The 14,968-nt window shown below is 34.3% G+C and overlaps 1 protein-coding gene across 1 annotated transcript in view; it reads left to right on the top strand.

The window, feature by feature from the left end:
• Nucleotides 1-14,968, top strand: part of LOC128247133 (uncharacterized) — a 102,175-nt gene that overhangs the window by 65,940 nt on the left and 21,267 nt on the right. Inside the window, exons 54-86 of the mRNA XM_089348304.1 lie at nt 78-337; nt 889-1,015; nt 1,132-1,200; nt 1,612-1,674; nt 1,796-2,055; nt 2,607-2,733; nt 2,850-2,918; nt 3,329-3,391; nt 3,513-3,772; nt 4,326-4,452; nt 4,569-4,637; nt 5,049-5,111; nt 5,233-5,492; nt 6,046-6,172; nt 6,289-6,357; nt 6,769-6,831; nt 6,953-7,212; nt 7,764-7,890; nt 8,007-8,075; nt 8,487-8,549; nt 8,671-8,930; nt 9,466-9,592; nt 9,709-9,777; nt 10,372-10,631; nt 11,185-11,311; nt 11,428-11,496; nt 12,092-12,351; nt 12,903-13,029; nt 13,146-13,214; nt 13,625-13,687; nt 13,809-14,068; nt 14,604-14,730; nt 14,847-14,915. Of these exons, the coding sequence (XP_089204430.1) occupies nt 78-337; nt 889-1,015; nt 1,132-1,200; nt 1,612-1,674; nt 1,796-2,055; nt 2,607-2,733; nt 2,850-2,918; nt 3,329-3,391; nt 3,513-3,772; nt 4,326-4,452; nt 4,569-4,637; nt 5,049-5,111; nt 5,233-5,492; nt 6,046-6,172; nt 6,289-6,357; nt 6,769-6,831; nt 6,953-7,212; nt 7,764-7,890; nt 8,007-8,075; nt 8,487-8,549; nt 8,671-8,930; nt 9,466-9,592; nt 9,709-9,777; nt 10,372-10,631; nt 11,185-11,311; nt 11,428-11,496; nt 12,092-12,351; nt 12,903-13,029; nt 13,146-13,214; nt 13,625-13,687; nt 13,809-14,068; nt 14,604-14,730; nt 14,847-14,915 (4,482 nt within the window). The remainder of the gene's footprint in view (nt 1-77; nt 338-888; nt 1,016-1,131; nt 1,201-1,611; nt 1,675-1,795; nt 2,056-2,606; nt 2,734-2,849; nt 2,919-3,328; nt 3,392-3,512; nt 3,773-4,325; nt 4,453-4,568; nt 4,638-5,048; nt 5,112-5,232; nt 5,493-6,045; nt 6,173-6,288; nt 6,358-6,768; nt 6,832-6,952; nt 7,213-7,763; nt 7,891-8,006; nt 8,076-8,486; nt 8,550-8,670; nt 8,931-9,465; nt 9,593-9,708; nt 9,778-10,371; nt 10,632-11,184; nt 11,312-11,427; nt 11,497-12,091; nt 12,352-12,902; nt 13,030-13,145; nt 13,215-13,624; nt 13,688-13,808; nt 14,069-14,603; nt 14,731-14,846; nt 14,916-14,968) is intronic.

The raw sequence follows: 14,968 nt of genomic DNA, 5'->3' as shown, positions 1-14,968 counted from the left end.
TCTTTCCCTTATATATAACAGATTAACACTGTACCTTAATTTTCCATTATTTAAGAGGCAATTCTTTTATTTGGCAGGGTTGTGTGATCTGTCAGAATCGATGAACGATGAATCTTTCATGCCAGACACAGCCATCTCTCTCAATCCACCAGTTGGCAAACCCGGTGACATTAGACCAGATGTTGGATGGATAACTAAATCGAATAGAAAAAGGACTATCACATTAGATATTGGCACCAACCTAGATTTTGGCGCTATAATTCGCCTTGTTCAACACGACAACGTGAAATCCTATGCCGTTTCCATATCACATCCATCTGCAAAAACACAAATCCAGGTATTCACACGTGGCCCTTTTTTTGTCATTCTATTTACAGCAACGTCTCGAATCGCATTATTCTTTATTTCAAAGGGCAAGACATTTCCTATATTAATTGTTCGATATGCTTTCATATATTAATCGATAATCTTCATTCTTACGTTAAATAGGGCACTTCAGGCATTGACAAAACGACTTGTATAATTTTCACTGTATAAGTTTATATCACTTTATTTTTTCGTAATTATATCACAAACTAATATGTTTCCATCGTACATGCTAAAGACTTTCGATTACCTTTCTCTGATGATATCTAAAATGAAACAGCAATGTGAGCAAAACATATTAAGCGTCACTCATAATAAATCAAAACATATGGAAAGAAACAAGCTCTCCCAAGTTTTATAGATATTTCAACATTATGATGCTATAATAAAAGGTACTTCTATTGTTATGTCAAGCCCCACTATAATGGGACACTTTTACTTATTGAATGACGAACTGTATAATTGTCACTCTTTTCTTGCTGTTCAAGTTTATTTCAGTTTATTTTAACTTTCATTTATTAGGAATCCTCGCCAGATCGAACAGTTGCCATTCCACAACATAATGGTCAAACCGTGGTACAAATTGAACTTTTCCCAATCGATCCAACACAAGATATGTTGGTATCTGTCTCTGCAAAAGTTTGTAAACGTAAGCAGTTTACATGAAACTTCTAATCATTAATTGCCTTTACTTCGTTTTCCAATTTCATTGAAATTTAAGTAATTCTATCTATCAAATATTTTCCCTTTCATATAACATTGCAGACCCAATCTCTACAGCAACGGCACCAGTCACTTCAGCGGCAGCATCATCTCTACCAACAACTAGTCCACGTGAGTTTTCTTCTATACGTAATTCTACTAAAAAAATCATTTCCCAACATACTGCCTATGAAGTGATCAAATAAAACGGTATTTATTCTTAAAATTAAGCACCTCATTAAACAGAATCCTTCTGATGTTTAAGTAACCGCTTCCCCTCCTATTCTGCTTAGCACAAGCATTTTATGCAAGCTCCTTTGAATTTCAGGTAAGATATCTCTATCAATATTACATTTCTTACTACAAATAAAACAACGATAACATTTTCGTCCATATCCACGCATCTTTATTTGCCGCTACCTTTCCTCTTTATATCTCTGCCGATGTCTCTCTAGATTGCATCAAAAATATTGAATATAAATCGTATAAACTGATGTCGTTCGTTTTATACTTCCTTCATCCGATGCGTATTTTATAATGCAGAACCTCCTTCCACTGCCACGGCAACTTCAAAACTTCTTCCAAGCCCATCAACCCCTCTTCAATGTGAGTAATATTCATACAATTTTTCTTAAATCGGACGATTCATTTCTTTCCCTTATATATAACAGATTAACACTGTACCTTAATTTTCCATTATTTAAGAGGCAATTCTTTTATTTGTCAGGGTTGTGTGATCTGTCAGAATCGATGAACGATGAATCTTTCATGCCAGACACAGCCATCTCTCTCAATCCACCAGATGGCAAACCCGGTGACATTAGACCAGATGTTGGATGGATAACTAAATCGAATAGAAAAAGGACTATCACATTAGATATTGGCACCAACCTAGATTTTGGCGCTATAATTCGCCTTGTTCAACACGACAACGTGAAATCCTATGCCGTTTCCATATCACATCCATCTGCAAAAACACAAATCCAGGTATTCACGCGTGGCCCTTTTTTTGTCATTCTATTTACAGCAACGTCTCGAATCGCATTATTCTCTATTTCAAAGCGCAAGACATTTCCTATATTAATTGTTCGATATACTTTCATATATTAATCGATAATCTTCATTTTTACGTTAAATAGGGCACTTCAGGCATTGAAAAAACGACTTGTATAATTTTCACTGTATAAGTTTATATCACTTTATTTTTTCGTAATTATATTACAAACTAATATGTTTCCATCGTACATGCTAAAGACTTTCGATTACCTTTCTCTGATGATATCTAAAATGAAACAGCACTGTGAGCAAAACATATTAAGCGTCACTCATAATAAATCAAAACATATGGAAAGAAACAAGCTCTCCCAAGTTTTATAGATATTTCAACATTATGATGCTATAATAAAAGGTACTTCTATTGTTATGTCAAGCCCCACTATAATGGGACACTTTTACTTATTGAATGACGAACTGTATAATTGTCACTCTTTTCTTGCTGTTCAAGTTTATTTCAGTTTATTTTAACTTTCATTTATTAGGAATCCTTGCCAGATCGAACAGTTGCCATTCCACAACATAATGGTCAAACCGTGGTACAAATTGAACTTTTCCCAATCGATCCAACACAAGATATGTTGGTATCTGTCTCTGCAAAAGTTTGTAAACGTAAGCAGTTTACATGAAACTTCTAATCATTAATTGCCTTTACTTCGTTTTCCAATTTCATTGAAATTTAAGTAATTCTATCTATCAAATATTTTCCCTTTCATATAACATTGCAGACCCAATCTCTACAGCAACGGCACCAGTCACTTCAGCAGCAGCTTCATCTCTACCAACAACTAGTCCACGTGAGTTTTCTTCTATACGTAATTCTACTAAAAAATCATTTCCCAACATATTGCCTATGAAGTGATCAAATAAAACGGTATTTATTCTTAAAATTAAGCACCTCATTAAACAGAATCCTTCTGATGTTTAAGTAACCGCTTCCCCTCCTATTCTGCTTAGCACAAGCATTTTATGCAAACTCCTTTGAATTTCAGGTAAGATATCTCTATCAATATTACATTTCTTACTACAAATAAAACAACGATAACATTTTCGTCCATATCCACGAATCTTTATTTGCCGCTACCTTTCCTCTTTATATCTCTGCCGATGTCTCTCTAGATTGCATCAAAATTATTGAATATAAATCGTATAAACTGATGTCGTTCGTTTTATACTTCCTTCATCCGATGCGTATTTTATAATGCAGAACCTCCTTCCACTGCCACGGCAACTTCAAAACTTCTTCCAAGCCCATCAACCCCTCTTCAATGTGTGTAATATTCATACAATTTTTCTTAAATCGGACGATTCATTTCTTTCCCTTATATATAACAGATTAACACTGTACCTTAATTTTCCATTATTTAAGAGGCAATTCTTTTATTTGTCAGGGTTGTGTGATCTGTCAGAATCGATGAACGATGAATCTTTCATGCCAGACACAGCCATCTCTCTCAATCCACCAGTTGGCAAACCCGGTGACATTAGACCAGATGTTGGATGGATAACTAAATCGAATAGAAAAAGGACTATCACATTAGATATTGGCACCAACCTAGATTTTGGCGCTATAATTCGCCTTGTTCAACACGACAACGTGAAATCCTATACCGTTTCCATATCACATCCATCTGCAAAAACACAAATCCAGGTATTCACTCGTGGCCCTTTTTTTGTCATTCTATTTACAACAACGTCTCGAATCGCATTATTCTCTATTTCAAAGCGCAAGACATTTCCTATATTAATTGTTCGATATGCTTTCATATATTAATCGATAATCTTCATTCTTACATAAAATAGGGCACTTCAGGCATTGCAAAAACGACTTGTATAATTTTCACCGTATAAGTTTATATCACTTTATTTCTTTCGTAATTCTATGACAAACTAATTTTTTTTCCATCGTACATGCTAAAGACTTTCGATTACCTATCTCTGATGATATCTAAAATGAAACAGCAATGTGAGCAAAACATATTAAGCGTAACTCATAATAAATCAAAACATATGGAAAGAAACAAGCTCTTCCAGGTTTTATAGATATTTCAACATTATGATGCTATAATAAAAGGTACTTCTATTGTTATGTCAAGCCCCACTATAATGGGACACTTTTACTTATTGAATGACGAACTGTATAATTGTCACTCTTTTCTTGCTGTTCAAGTTTATTTCAGTTTATTTTAACTTTCATTTATTAGGAATCCTCGCCAGATCGAACAGTTGCCATTCCACAACATAATGGTCAAACCGTGGTACAAATTGAACTTTTCCCAATCGATCCAACACAAGATATGTTGGTATCTGTCTCTGCAAAAGTTTGTAAACGTAAGCAGTTTACATGAAACTTCTAATCATTAATTGCCTTTACTTCGTTTTCCAATTTCATTGAAATTTAAGTAATTCTATCTATCAAATATTTTCCCTTTCATATAACATTGCAGATCCAATCTCTACAACAACGGCACCAATCACTTCAGCAGCAGCATCATCTCTACCAACAACTAGTCCACGTGAGTTTTCTTCTATACGTAATTCTACTAAAAAAATCATTTCCCAACATACTGCCTATGAAGTGATCAAATAAAACGGTATTTTTTCTTAAAATTAAGCACCCCATTAAACAGAATCCTTCTGATGTTTAAGTAACCGCTTCCCCTCCTATTCTGCTTAGCACAAGCATTTTATGCAAACTCCTTTGAATTTCAGGTAAGATATCTCTATCAATATTACATTTCTTACTACAAATAAATCAACGATAACATTTTCGTCCATATCCACGCATCTTTATTTGCCGCTACCTTTCCTCTTTATATCTCTGCCGATGTCTCTCTAGATTGCATCAAAATTATTGAATATAAATCGTATAAACTGATGTCGTTCGTTTTATACTTCCTTCATCCGATGCGTATTTTATAATGCAGAACCTCCTTCCACTGCCACGGCAACTTCAAAACTTCTTCCAAGCCCATCAACCCCTCTTCAATGTGAGTAATATTCATACAATTTTTCTTAAATCGGACGATTCATTTCTTTCCCTTATATATAACAGATTAACACTGTACCTTAATTTTCCATTATTTAAGAGGCAATTCTTTTATTTGGCAGGGTTGTGTGATCTGTCAGAATCGATGAACGATGAATCTTTCATGCCAGACACAGCCATCTCTCTCAATCCACCAGTTGGCAAACCCGGTGACATTAAACCAGATGTTGGATGGATAACTAAATCGAATAGAAAAAGGACTATCACATTAGATATTGGCACCAACCTAGATTTTGGCGCTATAATTCGCCTTGTTCAACACGACAACGTGAAATCCTATACCGTTTCCATATCACATCCATCTGCAAAAACACAAATCCAGGTATTCACTCGTGGCCCTTTTTTTGTCATTCTATTTACAACAACGTCTCGAATCGCATTATTCTCTATTTCAAAGCGCAAGACATTTCCTATATTAATTGTTCGATATGCTTTCATATATTAATCGATAATCTTCATTCTTACATAAAATAGGGCACTTCAGGCATTGCAAATACGACTTGTATAATTTTCACCGTATAAGTTTATATCACTTTATTTCTTTCGTAATTCTATTACAAACTAATTTTTTTTCCATCGTACATGCTAAAGACTTTCGATTACCTGTCTCTGATGATATCTAAAATGAAACAGCAATGTGAGCAAAACATATTAAGCGTAACTCATAATAAATCAAAACATATGGAAAGAAACAAGCTCTTCCAGGTTTTATAGATATTTCAACATTATGATGCTATAATAAAAGGTACTTCTATTGTTATGTCAAGCCCCACTATAATGGGACACTTTTACTTATTGAATGACGAACTGTATAATTGTCACTCTTTTCTTGCTGTTCAAGTTTATTTCAGTTTATTTTAACTTTCATTTATTAGGAATCCTCGCCAGATCGAACAGTTGCCATTCCACAACATAATGGTCAAACCGTGGTACAAATTGAACTTTTCCCAATCGATCCAACACAAGATATGTTGGTATCTGTATCTGCAAAAGTTTGTAAACGTAAGCAGTTTACATGAAACTTCTAATCATTAATTGCCTTTACTTCGTTTTCCAATTTCATTGAAATTTAAGTAATTCTATCTATCAAATATTTTCCCTTTCATATAACATTGCAGACCCAATCTCTACAACAACGGCACCAATCACTTCAGCAGCAGCATCATCTCTACCAACAACTAGTCCACGTGAGTTTTCTTCTATACGTAATTCTACTAAAAAAATCATTTCCCAACATACTGCCTATGAAGTGATCAAATAAAACGGTATTTTTTCTTAAAATTAAGCACCCCATTAAACAGAATCCTTCTGATGTTTAAGTAACCGCTTCCCCTCCTATTCTGCTTAGCACAAGCATTTTATGCAAACTCCTTTGAATTTCAGGTAAGATATCTCTATCAATATTACATTTCTTACTACAAATAAATCAACGATAACATTTTCGTCCATATCCACGCATCTTTATTTGCCGCTACCTTTCCTCTTTATATCTCTGCCGATGTCTCTCTAGATTGCATCAAAAATATTGAATATAAATCGTATAAACTGATGTCGTTCGTTTTATACTTCCTTCATCCGATGCGTATTTTATAATGCAGAATCTCCTTCCACTGCCATGGCAACTTCAAAACTTCTTCCAAGCCCATCAACCCCTCTTCAATGTGAGTAATATTCATACAATTTTTCTTAAATCGGACGATTCATTTCTTTCCCTTATATATAACAGATTAACACTGTACCTTAATTTTCCATTATTTAAGAGGCAATTATTTTATTTGTCAGGGTTGTGTGATCTGTCAGAATCGATGAACGATGAATCTTTCATGCCAGACACAGCCATCTCTCTCAATCCACCAGATGGCAAACCCGGTGACATTAGACCAGATGTTGGATGGATAACTAAATCGAATAGAAAAAGGACTATCACATTAGATATTGGCACCAACCTAGATTTTGGCGCTATAATTCGCCTTGTTCAACACGACAACGTGAAATCCTATACCGTTTCCATATCACATCCATCTGCAAAAACACAAATCCAGGTATTCACGCGTGACCCTTTTTTTGTCATTCTATTTACAGCAACGTCTCGAATCGCATTATTCTCTATTTCAAAGCGCAAGACATTTCCTATATTAATTGTTCGATATGCTTTCAGATATTAATCGATAATCTTCATTCTTACGTTAAAAAGGGCTCTTCAGGCATTGAAAAAACGACTTGTATAATTTTCACTGTATAAGTTTATATCACTTTATTTTTTCGTAATTATATTACAAACTAATATGTTTCCATCGTACATGCTAAAGACTTTCGATTACCTTTCTCTGATGATATCTAAAATGAAACAGCAATGTGAGCAAAACATATTAAGCGTAACTCATAATAAATCAAAACATATGGAAAGAAACAAGCTCTCCCAAGTTTTATAGATATTTCAACATTATGATGCTATAATAAAAGGTACTTCTATTGTTATGTCAAGCCCCACTATAATGGGACACTTTTACTTATTGAATGACGAACTGTATAATTGTCACTCTTTTCTTGCTGTTCAAGTTTATTTCAGTTTATTTTAACTTTCATTTATTAGGAATCCTTGCCAGATCGAACAGTTGCCATTCCACAACATAATGGTCAAACCGTGGTACAAATTGAACTTTTCCCAATCGATCCAACACAAGATATGTTGGTATCTGTCTCTGCAAAAGTTTGTAAACGTAAGCGGTTTACATGAAACTTCTAATCATTAATTGCCTTTACTTCGTTTTCCAATTTCATTGAAATTTAAGTAATTCTATCTATCAAATATTTTCCCTTTCATATAACATTGCAGATCCAATCTCTACAACAACGGCACCAATCACTTCAGCAGCAGCATCATCTCTACCAACAACTAGTCCACGTGAGTTTTCTTCTATACGTAATTCTACTAAAAAAATCATTTCCCAACATACTGCCTATGAAGTGATCAAATAAAACGGTATTTTTTCTTAAAATTAAGCACCCCATTAAACAGAATCCTTCTGATGTTTAAGTAACCGCTTCCCCTCCTATTCTGCTTAGCACAAGCATTTTATGCAAACTCCTTTGAATTTCATGTAAGATATCTCAATCAATATTACATTTCTTACTACAAATAAAACAACGATAACATTTTCGTCCATATCCACGCATCTTTATTTGCCGCTACCTTTCCTCTTTATATCTCTGCCGATGTCTCTCTAGATTGCATCAAAAATATTGTATATAAATCGTATAAACTGATGTCGTTCGTTTTATACTTCCTTCATCCGATGCGTATTTTATAATGCAGAATCTCCTTCCACTGCCATGGCAACTTCAAAACTTCTTCCAAGCCCATCAACCCCTCTTCAATGTGAGTAATAGTCATACAATTTTTCTTAAATCGGACGATTCATTTCTTTCCCTTATATATAACAGATTAACACTGTACCTTAATTTTCCATTATTTAAGAGGCAATTCTTTTATTTGTCAGGGTTGTGTGATCTGTCAGAATCGATGAACGATGAATCTTTCATGCCAGACACAGCCATCTCTCTCAATCCACCAGATGGCAAACCCGGTGACATTAGACCAGATGTTGGATGGATAACTAAATCGAATAGAAAAAGGACTATCACATTAGATATTGGCACCAACCTAGATTTTGGCGCTATAATTCGCCTTGTTCAACACGACAACGTGAAATCCTATGCCGTTTCCATATCACATCCATCTGCAAAAACACAAATCCAGGTATTCACGCGTGGCCCTTTTTTTGTCATTCTATTTACAGCAACGTCTCGAATCGCATTATTCTCTATTTCAAAGCGCAAGACATTTCCTATATTAATTGTTCAATATACTTTCATATATTAATCGATAATCTTCATTTTTACGTTAAATAGGGCACTTCAGGCATTGAAAAAACGACTTGTATAATTTTCACTGTATATTTTTTCGTAATTCTATTACAAACTAATATTTTTCCATCGTACATGCTAAAGACTTTCGATTACCTTTCTCTGATGATATCTAAAATGAAACAGCAATGTGAGCAAAACATATTAAGCGTAACTCATAATAAATCAAAACATATGGAAAGAAACAAGCTCTCCCAAGTTTTATAGATATTTCAACATTATGATGCTATAATAAAAGGTACTTCTATTGTTATGTCAAGCCCCACTATAATGGGACACTTTTACTTATTGAATGACGAACTGTATAATTGTCACTCTTTTCTTGCTGTTCAAGTTTATTTCAGTTTATTTTAACTTTCATTTATTAGGAATCCTCGCCAGATCGAACAGTTGCCATTCCACAACATAATGGTGAAAGCGTGGTACAAATTGAACTTTTCCCAATCGATCCAACACAAGATATGTTGGTATCTGTCTCTGCAAAAGTTTGTAAACGTAAGCGGTTTACATGAAACTTCTAATCATTAATTGCCTTTACTTCGTTTTCCAATTTCATTGAAATTTAAGTAATTCTATCTATCAAATATTTTCCCTTTCATATAACATTGCAGACCCAATCTCTACAACAACGGCACCAGTCACTTCAGCGGCAGCATCATCTCTACCAACAACTAGTCCACGTGAGTTTTCTTCTATACGTAATTCTACTAAAAAATCATTTCCCAACATATTGCCTATGAAGTGATCAAATAAAACGGTATTTATTCTTAAAATTAAGCACCTCATTAAACAGAATCCTTCTGATGTTTTAGTAACCGCTTCCCCTCCTATTCTGCTTAGCACAAGCATTTTATGCAAACTCCTTTGAATTTCAGGTAAGATATCTCTATCAATATTACATTTCTTACTACAAATAAAACAACGATAACATTTTCGTCCATATCCACGCATCTTTATTTGCCGCTACCTTTCCTCTTTATATCTCTGCCGATGTCTCTCTAGATTGCATCAAAGATATTGAATATAAATCGTATAAACTGGTGTCGTTCGTTTTATACTTCCTTCATCCGATGCGTATTTTATAATGCAGAACCTCCTTCCACTGCCACGGCAACTTCAAAACTTCTTCCAAGCCCATCAACCCCTCTTCAATGTGAGTAATATTCATACAATTTTTCTTAAATCGGACGATTCATTTCTTTCCCTTATATATAACAGATTAACACTGTACCTTAATTTTCCATTATTTAAGAGGCAATTCTTTTATTTGTCAGGGTTGTGTGATCTGTCAGAATCGATGAACGATGAATCTTTCATGCCAGACACAGCCATCTCTCTCAATCCACCAGTTGGTAAACCCGGTGACATTAGACCAGATGTTGGATGGATAACTAAATCGAATAGAAAAAGGACTATCACATTAGATATTGGCACCAACCTAGATTTTGGCGCTATAATTCGCCTTGTTCAACACGACAACGTGAAATACTATACCGTTTCCATATCACATCCATCTGCAAAAACACAAATCCAGGTATTCACTCGTGGCCCTTTTTTTGTCATTCTATTTACAACAACGTCTCGAATCGCATTATTCTCTATTTCAAAGCGCAAGACATTTCCTATATTAATTGTTCGATATGCTTTCATATATTAATCGATAATCTTCATTCTTACATAAAATAGGGCACTTCAGGCATTGCAAAAACGACTTGTATAATTTTCACCGTATAAGTTTATATCACTTTATTTCTTTCGTAATTCTATTACAAACTAATTTTTTTTCCATCGTACATGCTAAAGACTTTCGATTACCTTTCTCTGATGATATCTAAAATGAAACAGCAATGTGAGCAAAACATATTAAGAGTCACTCATAATAAATCAAAACATATGGAAAGAAACAAGCTCTCCCAAGTTTTATAGATATTTCAACATTATGATGCTATAATAAAAGGTACTTCTATTGTTATGTCAAGCCCCACTATAATGGGACACTTTTACTTATTGAATGACGAACTGTATAACTGTCACTCTTTTCTTGCTGTTCAAGTTTATTTCAGTTTATTTTAACTTTCATTTATTAGGAATCCTCGCCAGATCGAACAGTTGCCATTCCACAACATAATGGTCAAACCGTGGTACAAATTGAACTTTTCCCAATCGATCCAACACAAGATATGTTGGTATCTGTCTCTGCAAAAGTTTGTAAACGTAAGCAGTTTACATGAAACTTCTAATCATTAATTGCCTTTACTTCGTTTTCCAATTTCATTGAAATTTAAGTAATTCTATCTATCAAATATTTTCCCTTTCATATAACATTGCAGATCCAATCTCTACAACAACGGCACCAATCACTTCAGCAGCAGCATCATCTCTACCAACAACTAGTCCACGTGAGTTTTCTTCTATACGTAATTCTACTAAAAAAATCATATCCCAACATACTGCCTATGAAGTGATCAAATAAAACGGTATTTTTTCTTAAAATTAAGCACCCCATTAAACAGAATCCTTCTGATGTTTAAGTAACCGCTTCCCCTCCTATTCTGCTTAGCACAAGCATTTTATGCAAACTCCTTTGAATTTCAGGTAAGATATCTCTATCAATATTACATTTCTTACTACAAATAAATCAACGATAACATTTTCGTCCATATCCACGCATCTTTATTTGCCGCTACCTTTCCTCTTTATATCTCTGCCGATGTCTCTCTAGATTGCATCAAAATTATTGAATATAAATCGTATAAACTGATGTCGTTCGTTTTATACTTCCTTCATCCGATGCGTATTTTATAATGCAGAACCTCCTTCCACTGCCACGGCAACTTCAAAACTTCTTCCAAGCCCATCAACCCCTCTTCAATGTGAGTAATATTCATACAATTTTTCTTAAATCGGACGATTCATTTCTTTCCCTTATATATAACAGATTAACACTGTACCTTAATTTTCCATTATTTAAGAGGCAATTCTTTTATTTGGCAGGGTTGTGTGATCTGTCAGAATCGATGAACGATGAATCTTTCATGCCAGACACAGCCATCTCTCTCAATCCACCAGTTGGCAAACCCGGTGACATTAGACCAGATGTTGGATGGATAACTAAATCGAATAGAAAAAGGACTATCACATTAGATATTGGCACCAACCTAGATTTTGGCGCTATAATTCGCCTTGTTCAACACGACAACGTGAAATCCTATACCGTTTCCATATCACATCCATCTGCAAAAACACAAATCCAGGTATTCACGCGTGGCCCTTTTTTTGTCATTCTATTTACAGCAACGTCTCGAATCGCATTATTCTCTATTTCAAAGCGCAAGACATTTCCTATATTAATTGTTCGATATGCTTTCAGATATTAATCGATAATCTTCATTCTTACGTTAAAAAGGGCTCTTCAGGCATTGAAAAAACGACTTGTATAATTTTCACTGTATAAGTTTATATCACTTTATTTTTTCGTAATTATATTACAAACTAATATGTTTCCATCGTACATGCTAAAGACTTTCGATTACCTTTCTCTGATGATATCTAAAATGAAACAGCAATGTGAGCAAAACATATTAAGCGTCACTCATAATAAATCAAAACATATGGAAAGAAACAAGCTCTCCCAAGTTTTATAGATATTTCAACATTATGATGCTATAATAAAAGGTACTTCTATTGTTATGTCAAGCCCCACTATAATGGGACACTTTTACTTATTGAATGACGAACTGTATAATTGTCACTCTTTTCTTGCTGTTCAAGTTTATTTCAGTTTATTTTAACTTTCATTTATTAGGAATCCTCGCCAGATCGAACAGTTGCCATTCCACAACATAATGGTCAAACCGTGGTACAAATTGAACTTTTCCCAATCGATCCAACACAAGATATGTTGGTATCTGTCTCTGCAAAAGTTTGTAAACGTAAGCAGTTTACATGAAACTTCTAATCATTAATTGCCTTTACTTCGTTTTCCAATTTCATTGAAATTTAAGTAATTCTATCTATCAAATATTTTCCCTTTCATATAACATTGCAGACCCAATCTCTACAACAACGGCACCAATCACTTCAGCAGCAGCATCATCTCTACCAACAACTAGTCCACGTGAGTTTTCTTCTATACGTAATTCTACTAAAAAAATCATTTCCCAACATACTGCCTATGAAGTGATCAAATAAAACGGTATTTATTCTTAAAATTAAGCACCTCATTAAACAGAATCCTTCTGATGTTTAAGTAACCGCTTCCCCTCCTATTCTGCTTAGCACAAGCATTTTATGCAAACTCTTTGAATTTCAGGTAAGATATCTCAATCAATATTACATTTCTTACTACAAATAAAACAACGATAACATTTTCGTCCATATCCACGCATCTTTATTTGCCGCTACCTTTCCTCTTTATATCTCTGCCGATGTCTCTCTAGATTGCATCAAAAATATTGTATATAAATCGTATAAACTGATGTCGTTCGTTTTATACTTCCTTCATCCGATGCGTATTTTATAATGCAGAATCTCCTTCCACTGCCATGGCAACTTCAAAACTTCTTCCAAGCCCATCAACCCCTCTTCAATGTGAGTAATATTCATACAATTTTTCTTAAATCGGACGATTCATTTCTTTCCCTTATATATAACAGATTAACACTGTACCTTAATTTTCCATTATTTAAGAGGCAATTCTTTTATTTGTCAGGGTTGTGTGATCTGTCAGAATCGATGAACGATGAATCTTTCATGCCAGACACAGCCATCTCTCTCAATCCACCAGATGGCAAACCCAGTGACATTAGACCAGATGTTGGATGGATAACTAAATCGAATAGAAAAAGGACTATCACATTAGATATTGGCACCAACCTAGATTTTGGCGCTATAATTCGCCTTGTTCAACACGACAACGTGAAATCCTATGCCGTTTCCATATCACATCCATCTGCAAAAACACAAATCCAGGTATTCACGCGTGGCCCTTTTTTTGTCATTCTATTTACAGCAACGTCTCGAATCGCATTATTCTCTATTTCAAAGCGCAAGACATTTCCTATATTAATTGTTCAATATACTTTCATATATTAATCGATAATCTTCATTTTTACGTTAAATAGGGCACTTCAGGCATTGAAAAAACGACTTGTATAATTTTCACTGTATATTTTTTCGTAATTCTATTACAAACTAATATTTTTCCATCGTACATGCTAAAGACTTTCGATTACCTTTCTCTGATGATATCTAAAATGAAACAGCAATGTGAGCAAAACATATTAAGCGTAACTCATAATAAATCAAAACATATGGAAAGAAACAAGCTCTCCCAAGTTTTATAGATATTTCAACATTATGATGCTATAATAAAAGGTACTTCTATTGTTATGTCAAGCCCCACTATAATGGGACACTTTTACTTATTGAATGACGAACTGTATAATTGTCACTCTTTTCTTGCTGTTCAAGTTTATTTCAGTTTATTTTAACTTTCATTTATTAGGAATCCTCGCCAGATCGAACAGTTGCCATTCCACAACATAATGGTCAAACCGTGGTACAAATTGAACTTTTCCCAATCGATCCAACACAAGATATGTTGGTATCTGTCTCTGCAAAAGTTTGTAAACGTAAGCAGTTTACATGAAACTTCTAATCATTAATTGCCTTTACTTCGTTTTCCAATTTCATTGAAATTTAAGTAATTCTATCTATCAAATATTTTCCCTTTCATATAACATTGCAGACCCAATCTCTACAGCAACGGCACCAGTCACTTCAGCAGCAGCATCATCTCTACCAACAACTAGTCCACGTGAGTTTTCTTCTATACGTAATTCTACTAAAAAAATCATTTCCCAACATACT

The sequence above is a fragment of the Octopus bimaculoides genome, chromosome 2 (assembly GCF_046866305.1).
Source record: "Octopus bimaculoides isolate indiv1 chromosome 2, ASM4686630v1, whole genome shotgun sequence".
Classification (NCBI taxonomy): Eukaryota; Metazoa; Mollusca; class Cephalopoda; order Octopoda; family Octopodidae; genus Octopus; species Octopus bimaculoides.
This window is presented reverse-complemented; position numbering and strand designations above follow the sequence as displayed.